The sequence below is a fragment of the Ranitomeya imitator genome, chromosome 1 (genome assembly GCF_032444005.1).
Source record: "Ranitomeya imitator isolate aRanImi1 chromosome 1, aRanImi1.pri, whole genome shotgun sequence".
Lineage (NCBI taxonomy): Eukaryota > Metazoa > Chordata > Amphibia > Anura > Dendrobatidae > Ranitomeya > Ranitomeya imitator.
In genome coordinates, this window is record NC_091282.1 from 296,731,573 (window position 1) to 296,746,064 (window position 14,492).

Genomic DNA, 14,492 nt, shown 5'->3' on the forward strand with positions numbered 1-14,492 from the left:
AGAAAAAATTGCCTAATAAGAAACTGACGAATAAGAATCCAACTTCAGTATCGTGCGTATTTCGTGGAAACAGAATTCGTGCTACATTACTGCATTAGAAACGTGAGGTGACTTCCCGTTATAGGGCCGCCATTTTCCGGTCTTGCTTTACCTCAGGCCGATACTTTGGAGCTGATAGTTGTGCGCCGCCATGACAGCAGTCACATACCGGCACCAAGCACCGGAGTCCAGATTTCCTCAATAACTAACCGTCCCCTCTAGCTCCATTACCACACACTACAAGGTGACTCGCGATAATCACGCACTGCCGCTGACTCTGCCCCGCCCACACGCCGGTGAGTTCCGGAGTCACGTGACCCACCGTAGAGCCCGCCCCCGGAGCGCTGTGATTGGCTGCGTTGTGTTCTGTTTGTTGTGAGGGGACGGAGGCCGCCATCTTGTTCCCGGAGATCTGAGCAGCGGTGCATTACCCGTTACCGAGAAGGATTAGGGGACGTGTGTCCTCCATAAGGATTAGCGCTCTGTTGTGGTGACGGTGCATAACCTCCGGGACCGGCGCCCATTACGCTCCCCTCCTGCGGCGAGTGTCCGGTTTTCGTTGCTCTGGCGGGAGGATGAACGGAGGATAAATGGTGCCCAAACCGGACAGCGGCACCTTCCTTGTCCTCTTCCTGCTTGTGCTGACCCTGACCGAGCCGCTGCGGCCAGGTGAGTCCTCGGTGGGGGCGCTGTGTGACCGGGGCCGTGCTACTGGGCCCGGGCTGAGGGATGGCGGCCAGGCCGTGTGTTGGGCCCTCACACCGGGCAGCAGCAGGCACCGGCGCGCTCTGTCACCGCCTCATGCGGAGCCCCCTGCCGGCAGCTGAGCCGCTATCACACGGCGCTGCCACAGGTGAAGGGGCATGTTCTAGGGCCAGGATCAGCGCCCCATCACTGTACCGCTGCTGCCGATCACTGGCTGTGGATGTCACGTCCCTGCGGAGGCGTGTGAATGGTGTCCAGCATATGACCAGTGGCATGTAAAAGGTTAGGCTCACATGGCGTTAGTGCCATCCGTTGCGCTAACGCTGATGCACAAAATCTTTTTCTTCAGTCGCGCTAACACATGGTAGCATTGCATTGGCATGCGTTAGCCATAGAGATCTATGCACAGCAAACACGTCCGTTCACTGTGCGTTAAGACCTATCGTACCCGAAAACGCGGTAGACCAGGGTCGAGGGTGCGTCACAAAGTAACGGACCATCGCTAACGCATGCTGGTTTTGACATGTTGGGATGCTTTAAGATAATGGAAGTCTATGGGCTCGATAACGGATCCGTTACATTGCGTTAATGCCGCTTAGTAACGAATCCGTTGAACGGATCGCCCAAACGCAATGTGAACCTAGCCTTATTCTTATTAAGGTTGCAATTTGATCGTCTTGAAAAAAAATCCTTGTTATTAAGAATGGAGAGATTCTTACTTTTTATACTCTAAGGGTACGTGCACATGGTCGGGAACCGCTGCCATTTGGATGCTGTGCACTTGCGCAGCGTCCAGATGTAACAGCATAGTGGATGGGATTTCAAGAAATCACTGGCTCATATAGGTGAACCATAGGTCACAATTCAGGCCAGCAGATTAACGTTACTGGTCAGAACGTGCATGCAGGAGTGTCTACCCGGGAAGCTGAGGAGGGGTGCGCTCCTGAAGAATGGACATGAGAACCCCCTTCTGGAAAGATGCGCTGCATCTCAGTCTCCGTGGGTGATCCGCTGGCGCACATGCACACATAGCGGACATTGGCTTTCTAGAAGTTCCATCCACTTGCTGTAACATCTGGCCGTGGCGGGTTTGATGCTTCATAAATATGTAGCATCAAACCCGCCGCAATTCCTGATCGTGTGCACATACCCTAATGGGTGAGTTACTGATGCTGGTCCTGCATTATCTCCAGAACAGTAGCTTTCTCGTGGGGGTTCCCAATATTGCTGAGCTGTCAGATTAGATGTTTCTATGGCAGTGCCACATTCTGCTGGACTGTACGAATGCGTCTTTGACTAAATGCACAGTGGCCCACAATAATGTTTGTGGCTGAGGGGTGGTGGCAGAAGGTTAAAGCCGGATTTTATTTCTACTGCTGTGCCGCCATCATATGCTGGACTTAAGGCAGTAGTGCAACAATCCCAATCTATCACATATCCACAGGATGGGTGATTTAGTTTCTAATTTTCTGGAAATCCCACTGATCAGTGAATTAGGTGTAGGAGCATGCACAATGTCATTACACAGCACTCCAATTTTTCCATCACCCCCATAGACTTTGAGTGGAGTGACAGTGCACATGCTAAACCCTCTATTCGCCATCAGTACGGTGATAAGTTGTGATTGTAGCACACCTCCTTATGTAGACCTGCATATTATGGTGACTTAAGGTACCGCCACAGTTAGCGACGCTGCAGCGATCTAGACAACGATGCCGATCGCTGCAGCGTCGCTGTGTGGTCGCTGGAGAGCTGTCACACAGACAACTCTCCAGCGACCAACTATGCGAAGTCCCCTGGTAACCAGGGTAAGCATCGGGTTACTAAGCTCAGGGCCGCGCTTAGTAACCCGATGTTTACCCTGGTTACCAGTGAAGACATCGCTGAATCGGCGTCATGCATGCCGATTCAGCGATGTCTGCGGGAGATCCAGTGACGAAATAAAGTTCTGGACTTTCTGCTCCGACCAACGATGGCACAGCAGGATCCTGATCGATGCTGCCTGTCAAACTCAACGATATCGCTAGCCAGGACGCTGCAACGTCACAGATCGCTAGCGATATCGTTCAGTGTGAAGGTACCTTTAGACTCTCTAACTGCCAATGATATGGCTGTGACCAGAGTTGTGCTATGATTATGCCATTAGAGACAGTAGTCACATGTGGCTCTTGAGCCATTGGTTGTGGAACATTTTAGGAGTCTTATGATGTGCTTTGATCCATTTTTCGTAAAATTGATTGTAGGCTGCTGTGAGAGCTGTAGCAAGGTTTTGCTTTTTATGGAAAGAAGTTTCCACCCACTGTGAATAATTGTGTACATGAGGCTGGATTATATTAGGTCATATCATTGGTCAGTAAACAATTAGATTTACTTATCAAGAAATAAACAAAAAAGGAAAAAATGTTGAGCAGCACAGCCCAGGAACACGGGGCCAACTGTAGTCTGTGCTTGGTGTAATGGAGAACCTGGCTGCGGACCTTGGGTGCTCGCATGGAAAATAGAACTAAAGGTACCGTCACACTAGACGATATCGCTAGCGATCCGTGACGTTGCAGCGTCCTCGCTAGCGATATCGTCCAGTGTGACAGGCAGCAGCGATCAGGCCCCTGCTGTGCTGTCGCTGGTCGGGGAAGAAAGTCCAGAACTTTATTTCGTCGCTGGATCTCCCGTCGACATCGCTGGATCGGCGTGTGTGACACCGATTCAGCGATGTCTTCACTGGCAACCAGGGTAAACATCGGGTAACTAAGCGCAGGGCCGCGCTTAGTAACCCGATGTTTACCCTGGTTACCATCCTAAAAGTAAAAAAAAACAAACACTACATACTTACCTACCGCTGTCTGTCCCCGGCGCTGTGCTCTGCTCTCCTCCTGTACTGGCTGTGAGCGTCGGTCAGCCGGAAAGCAGAGCGGTGACGTCACCGCTCTGCTTTCCGGCCGCTGTGCTCACACAGACAGTACAGGAGGAGTGCAGAGCACAGCGCTGGAGGACAGATAGCATTAAGTAAGTATGTACTGTTTGTTTTTTTTACTTTTAGGAAGGTAACCAGGGTAAACATCGGGTTACTAAGCGCGGCCCTGCGCTTAGTTACCCGATGTTTACCCTGGTTACCGGCATCGTTGGTCGCTGGAGAGCTGTCTGTGTGACAGCTCTCCAGCGACCAAACAGCGACGCTGCAGCGATTCCGGATCGTTGTCGGTATCGCTGCAGCGTCGCTAAGTGTGACGGTACCTTAAGACAAATCGTATCTCAGAAAAAATGCGGCAGCACTCACCAGTCCTAGAGTGATGTGATTCCTTTATTCAAACATGATAAAACAGGATCTTCACGGCTCGGGGGTGTGCATGTAATACAAGGGTGTGCAGAGATCAATGACGGCCGTTTTGCGCTGAATGTAGCGCTTCTAGCGCCACCGATCTCCTTCCCTCCGTCCTGTCATCTGCAGTCCTCCGCCCTCCTGTCCGCTCCCCCTGTACTCCGATTTCCCCCCCCCCCCCCCCTCATACTTACTGACCTCCGGTGTCCCTCCCGGTGTCCGTCTGTGTGCTCCATGGGCGCCGCCAACTTCCAAAATGGCGGGCGCAGTGCGCCCGCCGATTCTGCCAGCCGGCAGATTCGTTACAGGTACATTTTGATCGCTGTGATAGGTTCTATCACAGCGATAAAAATAAAAAGAATAATAAATAACCCCCCCCCCTTTATCACCCACATAGGTAGGGACAATAATAAAATAAAGAAAATATATATTTTTTTCCACTAGGGTTAGGGCTAGCATTAGGGTTAGAATTAGGCTATGTGCACATGGTGCGGATTTGGCTGCTGCTGATTTGTAGCAGTTTTCCATCAGGTTTACAGTTCCATGTAAACCTATGGAAAACCAAATCCGCTGTGATCATGGTGCGGAAAATACCGCGCAGAAACGCTCTGTTGTATTGTGCGCAGCATGTCAATTCTTTGTGTGGATTCTGCAGCGTTTTACACCTGTTCCTCAATAGGAATCCGCATGTGAAATCCGCACAAAAAACACTGGAAATCCGCGGTAAATCCACAGGTAAAACGCAGTGCCTTTTACCTGCAGATTTTTCAAAAATGGTGCGGAAAAATCTCATACGAATCCGCAACGTGGGCACATAGCCTTAGGGTTAGGGTTGGAATTAGAGTTAGGGTTGGAATTAGGGCTAGGGTTCGAAATAGGGTTAAGATTAGGCTGTGGTTAGGGTTGTGGTTAGGGGTGTGTTGGGGTTAGGGTTGTGATTAGGGTTATGGCTAGAGTTGGGGTTAGGGGTGTGTTGGGGTTAGTGTTGGAGTTAGAATTGAGGGGTTTCCACTGTTTAGGCACATCAGGGGTCTCCAAACGCAACATGGCACCACCATTGATTCCAGCCAATCTTGTATTCAAAAAGTCAAATGGTCCTCCCTCCCTTCCGAGCCCCAACGTTTGCCCAAACAGTGGTTTACCCCCACATATGGGGTACCAGCATACTCAGGACAAACTGCGCAACAATTATTGGGGTCCAATTTCTCCTGTTACCCTTGTGAAAATAAAAAATTGCTTGCTAAAACATAATTTTTGAGGAAAGAAAAATGATTTTTTATTTTCACGGCTCTGCGTTATAAACTTCTGTGAAGCACTTGGAGGTTTAAAGTGGTCACCGCACATCTAGATTAGTTCCATGCGGGGTCTAGTTTCCAAAATGGGGTCACTTGTGGGGGAGCTCCAATGTTTAGGCACACAGGGGCTCTCCAAACGCGACATGGTGTCCGCTAACGATTGGAGCTAATTTTTCATTCAAAAAGTCAAATGGCACTCCTTCCCTTCCGAGCCCTGCCGTGTGCCCAAACAGTGGTTTACCCCCACATGTGAGGTATCAGTGTATTCAGGAGAAATTGCCCAATAAATATTAGGATCCATTTTATCCTTTTGCCCATGTGGAAATGAACAAATTGAGGCTAAAATAAATGTTTTGTAAAAAGAAAAAAAAGGGCTTTTTCATTTTTACGGGTCAATTTGTGAAGCACCATGGGGTTCAAAGTGCTTACTATGCATCTAGATAAGTTCCTTGGGGGGTCTAGTTTCCAAAATGGGGTCACGTAGGGGAGCTCCAATGTTTAGGCACACATGGGCTCTCCAAACGCGACATGGTGTCCGCTAACGATTGGAGCTAATTTTTCATTCAAAAAGTCAAAAGGCACTTCTTCCCTTCCGAGCCCTGCCATGTGCCCAAACAGTGGTTTACCCCCACATGTGAGGTATCAGTGTACTCAGGAGAAATTGCCCAATAAATATTAGGATCCATTTTATCCTGTTGCCCATGTGAAAATGAAAAAATTGAGTGTGAAGCACCTGGGGGTTCAAAGTGCTCACTATGCATCTAGATAAGTTCCACGGGGGGGGGGCTGATGTAAAGTAGACATGTGGGAAATGTTATTTATTAACTATTTTGTGTCACATAACTCTCTGGTTTAACAGAATAAAAATTCAAAATTTGAAAATTGCGAAACTTTCAATTTTAGCCAAATTTCCATTTTTTTCACAAATAAACGCAAAAATTATTGACCTAAATTTACCACTATCATGAAGACCAATATGTCACGAAAAAAGAATCTCAGAACCGTTCCGATCCGTTGAAGCGTTCCTGAGTTATTAGCTCATAAAGGGACACTGGTCAGAATTGCAAAAAACGGCCAGGTCATTAAGGTCATAAAGGGGTTAACTGGAAACTGAGGGCTTTTTAAAAGGGTTCTCCTGTTCCTCTCAATTTTGTATCCAGCACTTGTGTTCTGCCAGCAGATATTGTGCATATATGCTTGACCTCAGAATAGTATGCAGGCATCTACTGAAGCGGTGTCATCACTGCTGCTCTCTTCCTGATGCCTAAGTAAGTGGCACTAAAAAAGCCATTTTGTTAAAGGAATAGTTAATGCTCACTACAACCTTGCCCCATTCCCCTGGTTTAGATTCTTTGATAATAGCCACATGGGCCATACTTGTCTGCTGTTGCACCCATGGATCCAGCACATTTCTCTTTGTGCCAACTTCAGAAGTGATGACTTCACAGTTGTCTTGTCACAGGACAGCTGTGACCTATCACTTGCTGTAGCAGTTGGGTGATGTGAACAACGCCTCATCATATGTTTCTTTGATGACGGACTAAATCCTACAGCACATTACAGCCCATTTAAAATGTATTTTGGGCGTGATAGACTCCCATTAAGATGTTTCAGTGTAAGAAGTAAAGCAGATTGTGGACAGTTTGAACAAGAATCTACTGTGTTTTAATGATTTTTCTTGGTGCCGTGAAATGGTTTTAAAGGGGACCTGTTAGGCTAGGTTCCCATTGCGTTAATGGGACCACGCTAACGGAAAGCGTTGCACGGCGAAATTAACGCTGTGCAACGCGTCCGTTAGCGCGCCCATTCACAGCAATGGGGACGCGCATCACTAGCGCGTGCCATTTTCGGCACGTGCTAGCGATGTGCCGGTGTTTTGTGGCGCGCCGCGGACGCTGCTTGCAGCGTCCGAGGCGCGCCCGGGGTCCGTTCCCCGCTATCGGAGATCTGCGAGAGCGGGGACGTTTAACGCGACCCCTTTACAAAACATTGCGTTAGCGCAATCCGCTAGCGCTAGGCGCTAAACGGATTGCACTAACGCAATCTGAACCTAGCCTTACCAGTATAAGCATATTAAACTGACGACATCACGGAATAGTGGCTGCACATCTGAACAAAACATAGTTGGTTTTTTTTTGGCTTATCTTTGTTGCAGAGATCGGAGCTCATAAAATTTAGGATATAATTTATAAGCAAAGGGGCATTACCAGAGAGTCTTAGGCTACTTTCACACTTCCGTCGGTACGGGGCCGTCGCCATGCGTCGGCCCGACGGACGTTGTGAAATTAACTGCACGACGTGGGCAGCGGATGCAGTTTTTCTCTTACCCCCATGACGGCACCACGGAGAGAGATGGATCCGCCCTCAGGGACAGGAAACCCACAGGTTAAAAAGGCGGGACCTCTCCTCCACCTCAGTTCGGTTTCCTGTCTCTGATGGGGAACCCACAGCTTACTGCAACCAGGATTCCGGGGACCATTGGGCCGAGTTCAGGCAGCGGGGGGCCCTGCCGCGGTCGTATTTGTTCTCCCCAAAGGCACGTTTGGGGCCGGCGGGTCCTGTGTGGTATGTGCGGGGAGGAGGCAGTGAAGAGGATCAAGTCTGCCTCCTCCTCTGTTCTTTCGCAAGGCCAGTAATAGGTAGCGGCGGCTACCTGGGGTTAAACCGCCGGTCTGGAGCCCAGGAGGAAGGTGACGGCAGTCACCGAGGGGAGGCACTGGCATGGTGAGGCAGAGGCCGCCTCTGTCCCTCGAAGTCCGGGGTATCTTTCTGCGCAGGCGCGGGGGTCACTTCCGGGGCGGCGCAGGGTATCTCTGGGTAGACCGGATGTTGCCTTGCGCCGCACACCGGAGATAAAAACAGCGGAGGGACTGAACACCGCTGCTCAAATCGTGCCACCATGAGTGGAAAAGAGCAGTCGGTGGAGGATACTCCGCAATCCCAGCTGGGAGAAGACCCGCAGGAGCGCCGTCACCAGCAGAAAAAACAAAAGCAGGATCAACCCACACAGCACCCCAGCTCAGGATCCCAGCACAGCAGAGGCTCTAATGGATCCAGGAGGAAAACAACGGTTCAAGTGGAGGAGGCATCCCCAAGACCAGAACCGGTATCTTCCTCACGCTGGGAGGGTAAGTGACCTCCGTGAATGTATAGGTTTTAAATAGGGGTTTATTGTTTTCCTAGGAGAGGAAATGCCAGACGAAATTAAAACAGTGTGCCCGCCCTGCTCGGCAGATCTACCAATTGCATGGGCAACAAAGCTCTGTGCCTTATGTATAGAGAGCACCATAAATGAAGAGACCCCAAGATTTGCGTCTGAGCTAAAAGATCTAATTAAATCCCAAGTTGAAGAAGCTCTAAAAGGAGTAAAAAAGCCAAAAGAGGAAACAGAGAAACAAACCCCCAGATTACAGCTCTAGCGAGGAAGATAGTGTACATTATATCTCAGAGAGTTCGGCATCTTCATCGTCATCATCCTCCGCATCCTCAGAAGGCGGCTGCAACTGTTTTCCAATTGAAGAAACAGATGCATTAGTAAAAATGGTTAGGACAACCATGGGTCTGGCAGACACTCGTGCTAAAAAAAACGCTGAAGACCTTATGTTTAGTGGCCTAGTACAAAAGAAACATAGGGTGTTTCCTTTAAATGAAAAAATTCAGGCCCTAATAAAAAAAAATGGAAGAGGCCAGATAAAAAAAGTCCTGTTGACCCCCAAACGGAAATATCCGTTTGATGACCCAGCTTGTGCCTCATGGGGAAAAGCACCGAAATTGGATGTCGCGATTGCAAAGGCTTCCAAAAAATTTGCTTTGCCCTTTGAGGATATGGGGACCCTCAAGGACCCTATGGATAAAAGGGCGGATAGATTTTTAAAAGGAAAGGGAAAGGGAAGCCACTAGCGGAGGGTTAAAAACCCAGGATAGCCGCTACATGCACAGCCAGAGCTCTAATGGTCTGGCTGGATCTTCTGGAAACACAATTGAAAAATAAAACAGCAAGAGAGTCTATATTGGACTCCGTATCAGTCATGAGGGGAGCTGCGGCATATTTAGCAGACGCTTCCCTAGACTCAGTGAGGCTGACAGCAAGGTCAGCCTTATTCTCAAACGCGGCCAGGAGAGCACTATGGCTAAAGAGTTGGCCGGGTGACTTGCAAACAAAAGCAAAACTTTGTTCCATACCATGCGAAGGGGAATTTTTGTTTGGGCCTACCCTGGATAATATCCTCGAAAAAGCCGCAGATAAGAAAAAAGCTTTTCCAGGATTTCCCAACCAATCCTATAGGCGGCCCTTTCGAGGGAGGAAGTTTATGCAAAGGCGCCCCCCAAAAAATCAAAAAGATGGATGGGAAGATAAAAAATTTAGAAGGGGAGGCTTCATGTTCAATAAACCAGATAATAAAAAACAGCCACAATGAAGGTGTGCCCCAGGTGGGAGAGAGACTGACATGCTTCCTCCAAGCCTGGGAAAAAATATCTGGGAGCAACTGGACTTTGAACATAATAGAGAAGGGTTTGAGGCTGAAATTTCATACAAGGCCACACCATCAATTCGTTATAACACCGCAAAGGAAGTCCGAGACCGAACATCTGAGCATCCAGAAAGAAGTTTACAATCTCCTAACAAAGAATGTCCTCCAGGAAGTCCCACAAGAGGAAGCAACAGGTTTCTACTCTCCTCTCTTTCTTCGGACGAAGCCGGATAGGACTTTCAGAGTAATAATAAACCTGAAGAAGTTGAACAAATACCTAGTGACAGAAAGTTTCAAAATGGAAACAATAAAGTCATGTGTCAGAACCCTTCATCCGTCTTGTTTCATGACTGTCATAACTTGAAAGACGCATACTACCATGTGCCGATCCATCCAGATTTTCAAAAATATCTCAGGGTGGCAGTGATGATGCATGGAGAGCTGAAACACTACCAATACAGAGTGCTTCCATTCGGCCTTGCCATAGCCCCGAGGGTATTTACAAAACTAATGGCAGAAGTAATGGCCCACATAAAGGTACCGTCACACTGGACGATATCGCTAGCGATCCGTGACGTTGCAGCGTCCTGGCTAGCGATATCGTTCAGTTTGACACGCAGCAGCGATCAGGATCCTGCTCTGATGTCGTTGGTCGCTGCAGAAAGTCCAGCACTTTATTTCGTCGCTGACTCCCCGCAGACATCGCTGAATCGGCGTGTGTGACGCCGATTCAGCGATGTCTTCACTGGTAACCAGGGTAAACATCGGGTTACTAAGCGCAGGGCCGCGCTTAGTAACCCGATGTTTACCCTGGTTACCAGCGTAAAAGTAAAAAAAGCAAACACTACATACTTACCTTCAGCTGTCTGTCCCCGGCGCTCTGCTTCCTGCACTGTACCGCTCTGCTTTCCGGCCGCTGTGCTTAGTCAGTGCAGGAAGCAGAGCGCCGGGGACAGACAGCTGAAGGTAAGTATGTAGTGTTTGTTTTTTTTACTTTTACTATGGTAACCAGGGTAAACATCGGGTTACTAAGCGCGGCCCTGCGCTTAGTAACCCGATGTTTACCCTGGTTACCAGCATCGTTGGTCGCTGGAGAGCTGTCTGTGTGACAGCTCTCCAGCGACCAAACAGCGACGCTGCAGCGATCGACATCGTTGTCGGTATCGCTGCAGCGTCGCTTAGTGTGACGGTACCTTAAGGGAGCAAGATGTATTGATTGTCCCTTATCTGGACGACCTCCTAGTGATGGGCAGGTCTCATCTCCATTGCAGTCAGCAGCTAGACAAAGTAATGGCAGCCCTATCAAATCTGGGGTGTTTATTGAATCTGGAAAAATCCAGAATTATCCCAACTCAGATACAACACTATTTGGGGATAATAATAGATTCAATAAAACAAGAATGTCGTCTTCCAGAAGTGAAGGTGTCTAACATGATAAAACTAGTGGACAATTTAAGACATTCCCCAGTAGTTACTTTGAGGAAAGCCATGTCCATACTAGGGTCAAAGAAAGCCTGCATTCCTGCGGTCCAATGGGCTCAGGGTCATTCCAGAGAACTCCAGTGGGAAATATTGGAAGCAGAATGCCGTTCAAGGGGAGATTTAGAGAAGCAGTTAAAAATATCTTCACAAACAATAGCTTCTTTAGTTTGGTGGACATTCCCGGCCAATCTCACAAAAGGGGTACCATGGGTATGGCCAGTTTCAATAACCCTGACCACAGATGCAAGCCCATGGGGTTGGGGAGCTCACCTAAAAGGTCAAGTGGCTCAAGGTCCATGGTTAGGGGAAGAAAAACTCCTCACTTCAAATATGAAAGAGCTGTTAGCCGTAAAGTATGCCCTCAACCACTTTCTAACCTCCCTCCATTACCATCACGTGAGAGTTCTAACGGACAACAGGGTAGTAGTGGCATATTTGAATCATCAGGGGGGAACAAGGTCACAACCTCTGATGAAAGTGACGAAATCTATTCTATCACTAGCAGAAGCCAACCTGCTCTCCCTGATAGCCCTTCACATCAAAGGGACAGAAAATCAGAAGGCAGATTTTTTTAAGCAGAACACAACTAAAACAGGGGGAACGGGAGTTAAACCAGGACATATTCAATCTCATAGTAGATCGTTGGGGGGCCCCGGATATAGATCTGTTCACGAACCGTCAAAACCGGAAAACTCAGGCATTCTGCTCAATAGATCCACGGGGGAATCCAGTGACCCTAGATGCCTTTCTAATTCCCTGGGATTTCCAACTGGCTTACGCCTTTCCTCCATTAGCTCTAGTACCACTAGTTCTAAAAAAAGATCAGGGAGGACAGAGCAAGAGTGATAATGATAGCCCCGTTTTGGCCAAAAAGAACGTGGTTCCCATTGCTGCGTCTAATGTCCATATCAGAGCCTTGGGTTCTCCCAGATATTCCAAATCTCCTGTACCAGGGACCAATAAACCATCCACAAATAAAAAATTTGCACATGACAGCATGGAATTTGAGAGGGAACTTTTAACTGGGAGGGGGTTCTCTCCAAATCTAGTTTCAACACTATTGGCCAGTAGCAAGCCGGTAACTACGAGGGCGTATGGCAAAGTCTGGAAAAAATTCCTCTCTAGTTCTGGTGTCAGGTTATCGGAAAAGATCCCAATTCAGGAGATTCTGGAATTCCTCCAAAAAGGGCTAGAAAAAGGCTTGGCAACTAGTACCCTAAAAGTCCAAATCGCGGCATTAGGGGCCCTTTACAACCAAGACCTGGCAGGGAACCACTGGGTAAAAAGGTTCATTAGGGCTTCATCCAGATCTAGACCCGTCATACATCACACTTTACCTCCCTGGGATCTGAATCTGGTGCTTTCAGCACTAACTAAAGCGCCTTTGGAACCCTTATCGCAAGCACCCCTAAAGATAATTTCCCTGAAAACTTGTCTGCTAGTAGCACTGACCTCAGCCTGCAGGATCAGTGACTTACAGGCTTTATCGGCCTACCCACCTTTAACCTAGATATTAGAAGACAGAGTAGTCCTCCAAACCGATCCAGCCTACCTTCCTAAAGTGGCGTCAAAATTTCATAGAAACCAAGAAATATCCTTACCATCCTTTTGTCCAAATCCCAAATATGAAAAACAAAGGACACTGCACACTCTAGATGAGAAAAGGTGTCTGACCCATTATATATCAGCCACGAGGGAGTGTAGGAAAGGAAGGGCTCTGTTTGTCTGTTTTCAGGGGCCAAACAAGGGGCAGAAAGCATCAAAAGCCACGTTGGCAAGATGGGTAAGGGATGCCATCACCCTGTCATATACCTCATCTGAGGAAGCGGTTCCAGACACAATTAAGGCTCACTCGACCAGATCAGTGGCAACTTCTTAAGCAGAGCGAGCTGGAGCATCTATTGACCAGATATGTAGAGCAGCCACTTGGTCTTCACCTTCTACATTTTTCAAGCACTACCAACTTGACCTATCTTCCTCTTCAGACTTTTACCTTCGGTAGAAGGGTCCTGGAGGCAGTAATCCCACCCTAAATATACTCTATGAAATCTCTCCGTGGTGCCGTCATGGGGGTAAGAGAATATCGTAGTTACTCACCGATAACGGTATTTCTCTGATCCCATGACGGCACCCTATATTCCCTCTTTGTCACGTGTGGGTGTGGACACTACTAATATTTAGTCACGAGGTGTCAAAAAAAGGAAAAAAAAAAAAAAGGATAATACATACATATGTATATAATGATTTCTGTGCATGTAAATAACCAATTAGATTACAGCTGAACTCTTGTTAAGGCTCTGTAAACCAAACTGAGGTGGAGGAGAGGTCCCGCCTTTTTAACCTGTGGGTTTCCTGTCCCTGAGAGCGGATCCCTCTCTCTCCGTGGTGCCGTCATGGGATCAGAGAAATACCGTTATCGGTGACTAACTACGATATTCAACGCATCCGCTGCCCATTCTGCAGTCCGGGGAGGAGGGGGCGGAGTTTCGGCCGCGCATGCGCGGTCGAAAATGGCGGACGCGACGTACAAAAAAAAGTTACATGGAACGTTTTTTTGTGCCGACGGTCTGCCAAAACACGACGCATCCGTCGCACGACGGATGCGACGTGTGGCCATACGTCGCAATGCGTCGCTAATGCAAGTCTATGGAGAAAAAAACGCATCCTGCGGGCAACTTTGCAGGATGCGGTTTTTTCTCCAAAACGACGCATTGCGACGGACAGCAAACGACGCTAGTGTGAAAGTAGCCTTATTTGGGGATGTACTTTTTTTTTTTTTCACCTGCATGATGTCAATTAATAATTAGGAGATGTCATGCAGGGAAAAAATATCCCCATAGAAAAGCTTAGAACACACCTTCCTTCACCTGTAACGTGATGATAGCACTGAGCTTTGCACCTACTATGTAGTAGAGAGCAGAGCCTAGTGAGAGTTCATCTTTTATGTCACAGCAGTCAGTGTGGGGGGATGGGGACACAGCTGAACTCTCAGCACTGTATGGTAGAGCTGCATTCGTCTTTGTAATTGCGCCCAGCTCTCTCTCCCCCCACACTGATTGCCATGATTGAAAAGCTGAATGTGTTTGCCATCACGCTGCTTTGCTGTATTTCCCCTTTATCTCACACTGATTGCCCTGAGTTGAAATACCATAAGTGCTTTTAATCACATTCCGCTCTGCTTTA

General features: G+C 48.2%; 1 protein-coding gene across 2 annotated transcripts in view; it reads left to right on the forward strand.

Annotated features, from left to right (window-relative positions):
- The first annotated feature begins 96 nt into the window (after positions 1-96).
- The window catches only part of LOC138669972 (splicing factor ESS-2 homolog), an 89,079-nt gene continuing 74,683 nt past the window's right edge, over positions 97-14,492 (forward strand). Inside the window, exon 1 of one of the 2 annotated variants that reach the window (XM_069756904.1) lies at positions 97-708. In XM_069756904.1, coding sequence (XP_069613005.1) covers positions 630-708 — 79 coding nt within the window. In that variant the 5' untranslated portion in view covers positions 97-629. The remainder of the gene's footprint in view (positions 709-14,492) is intronic. The other variant, XM_069756895.1, reaches the window with a different exon arrangement.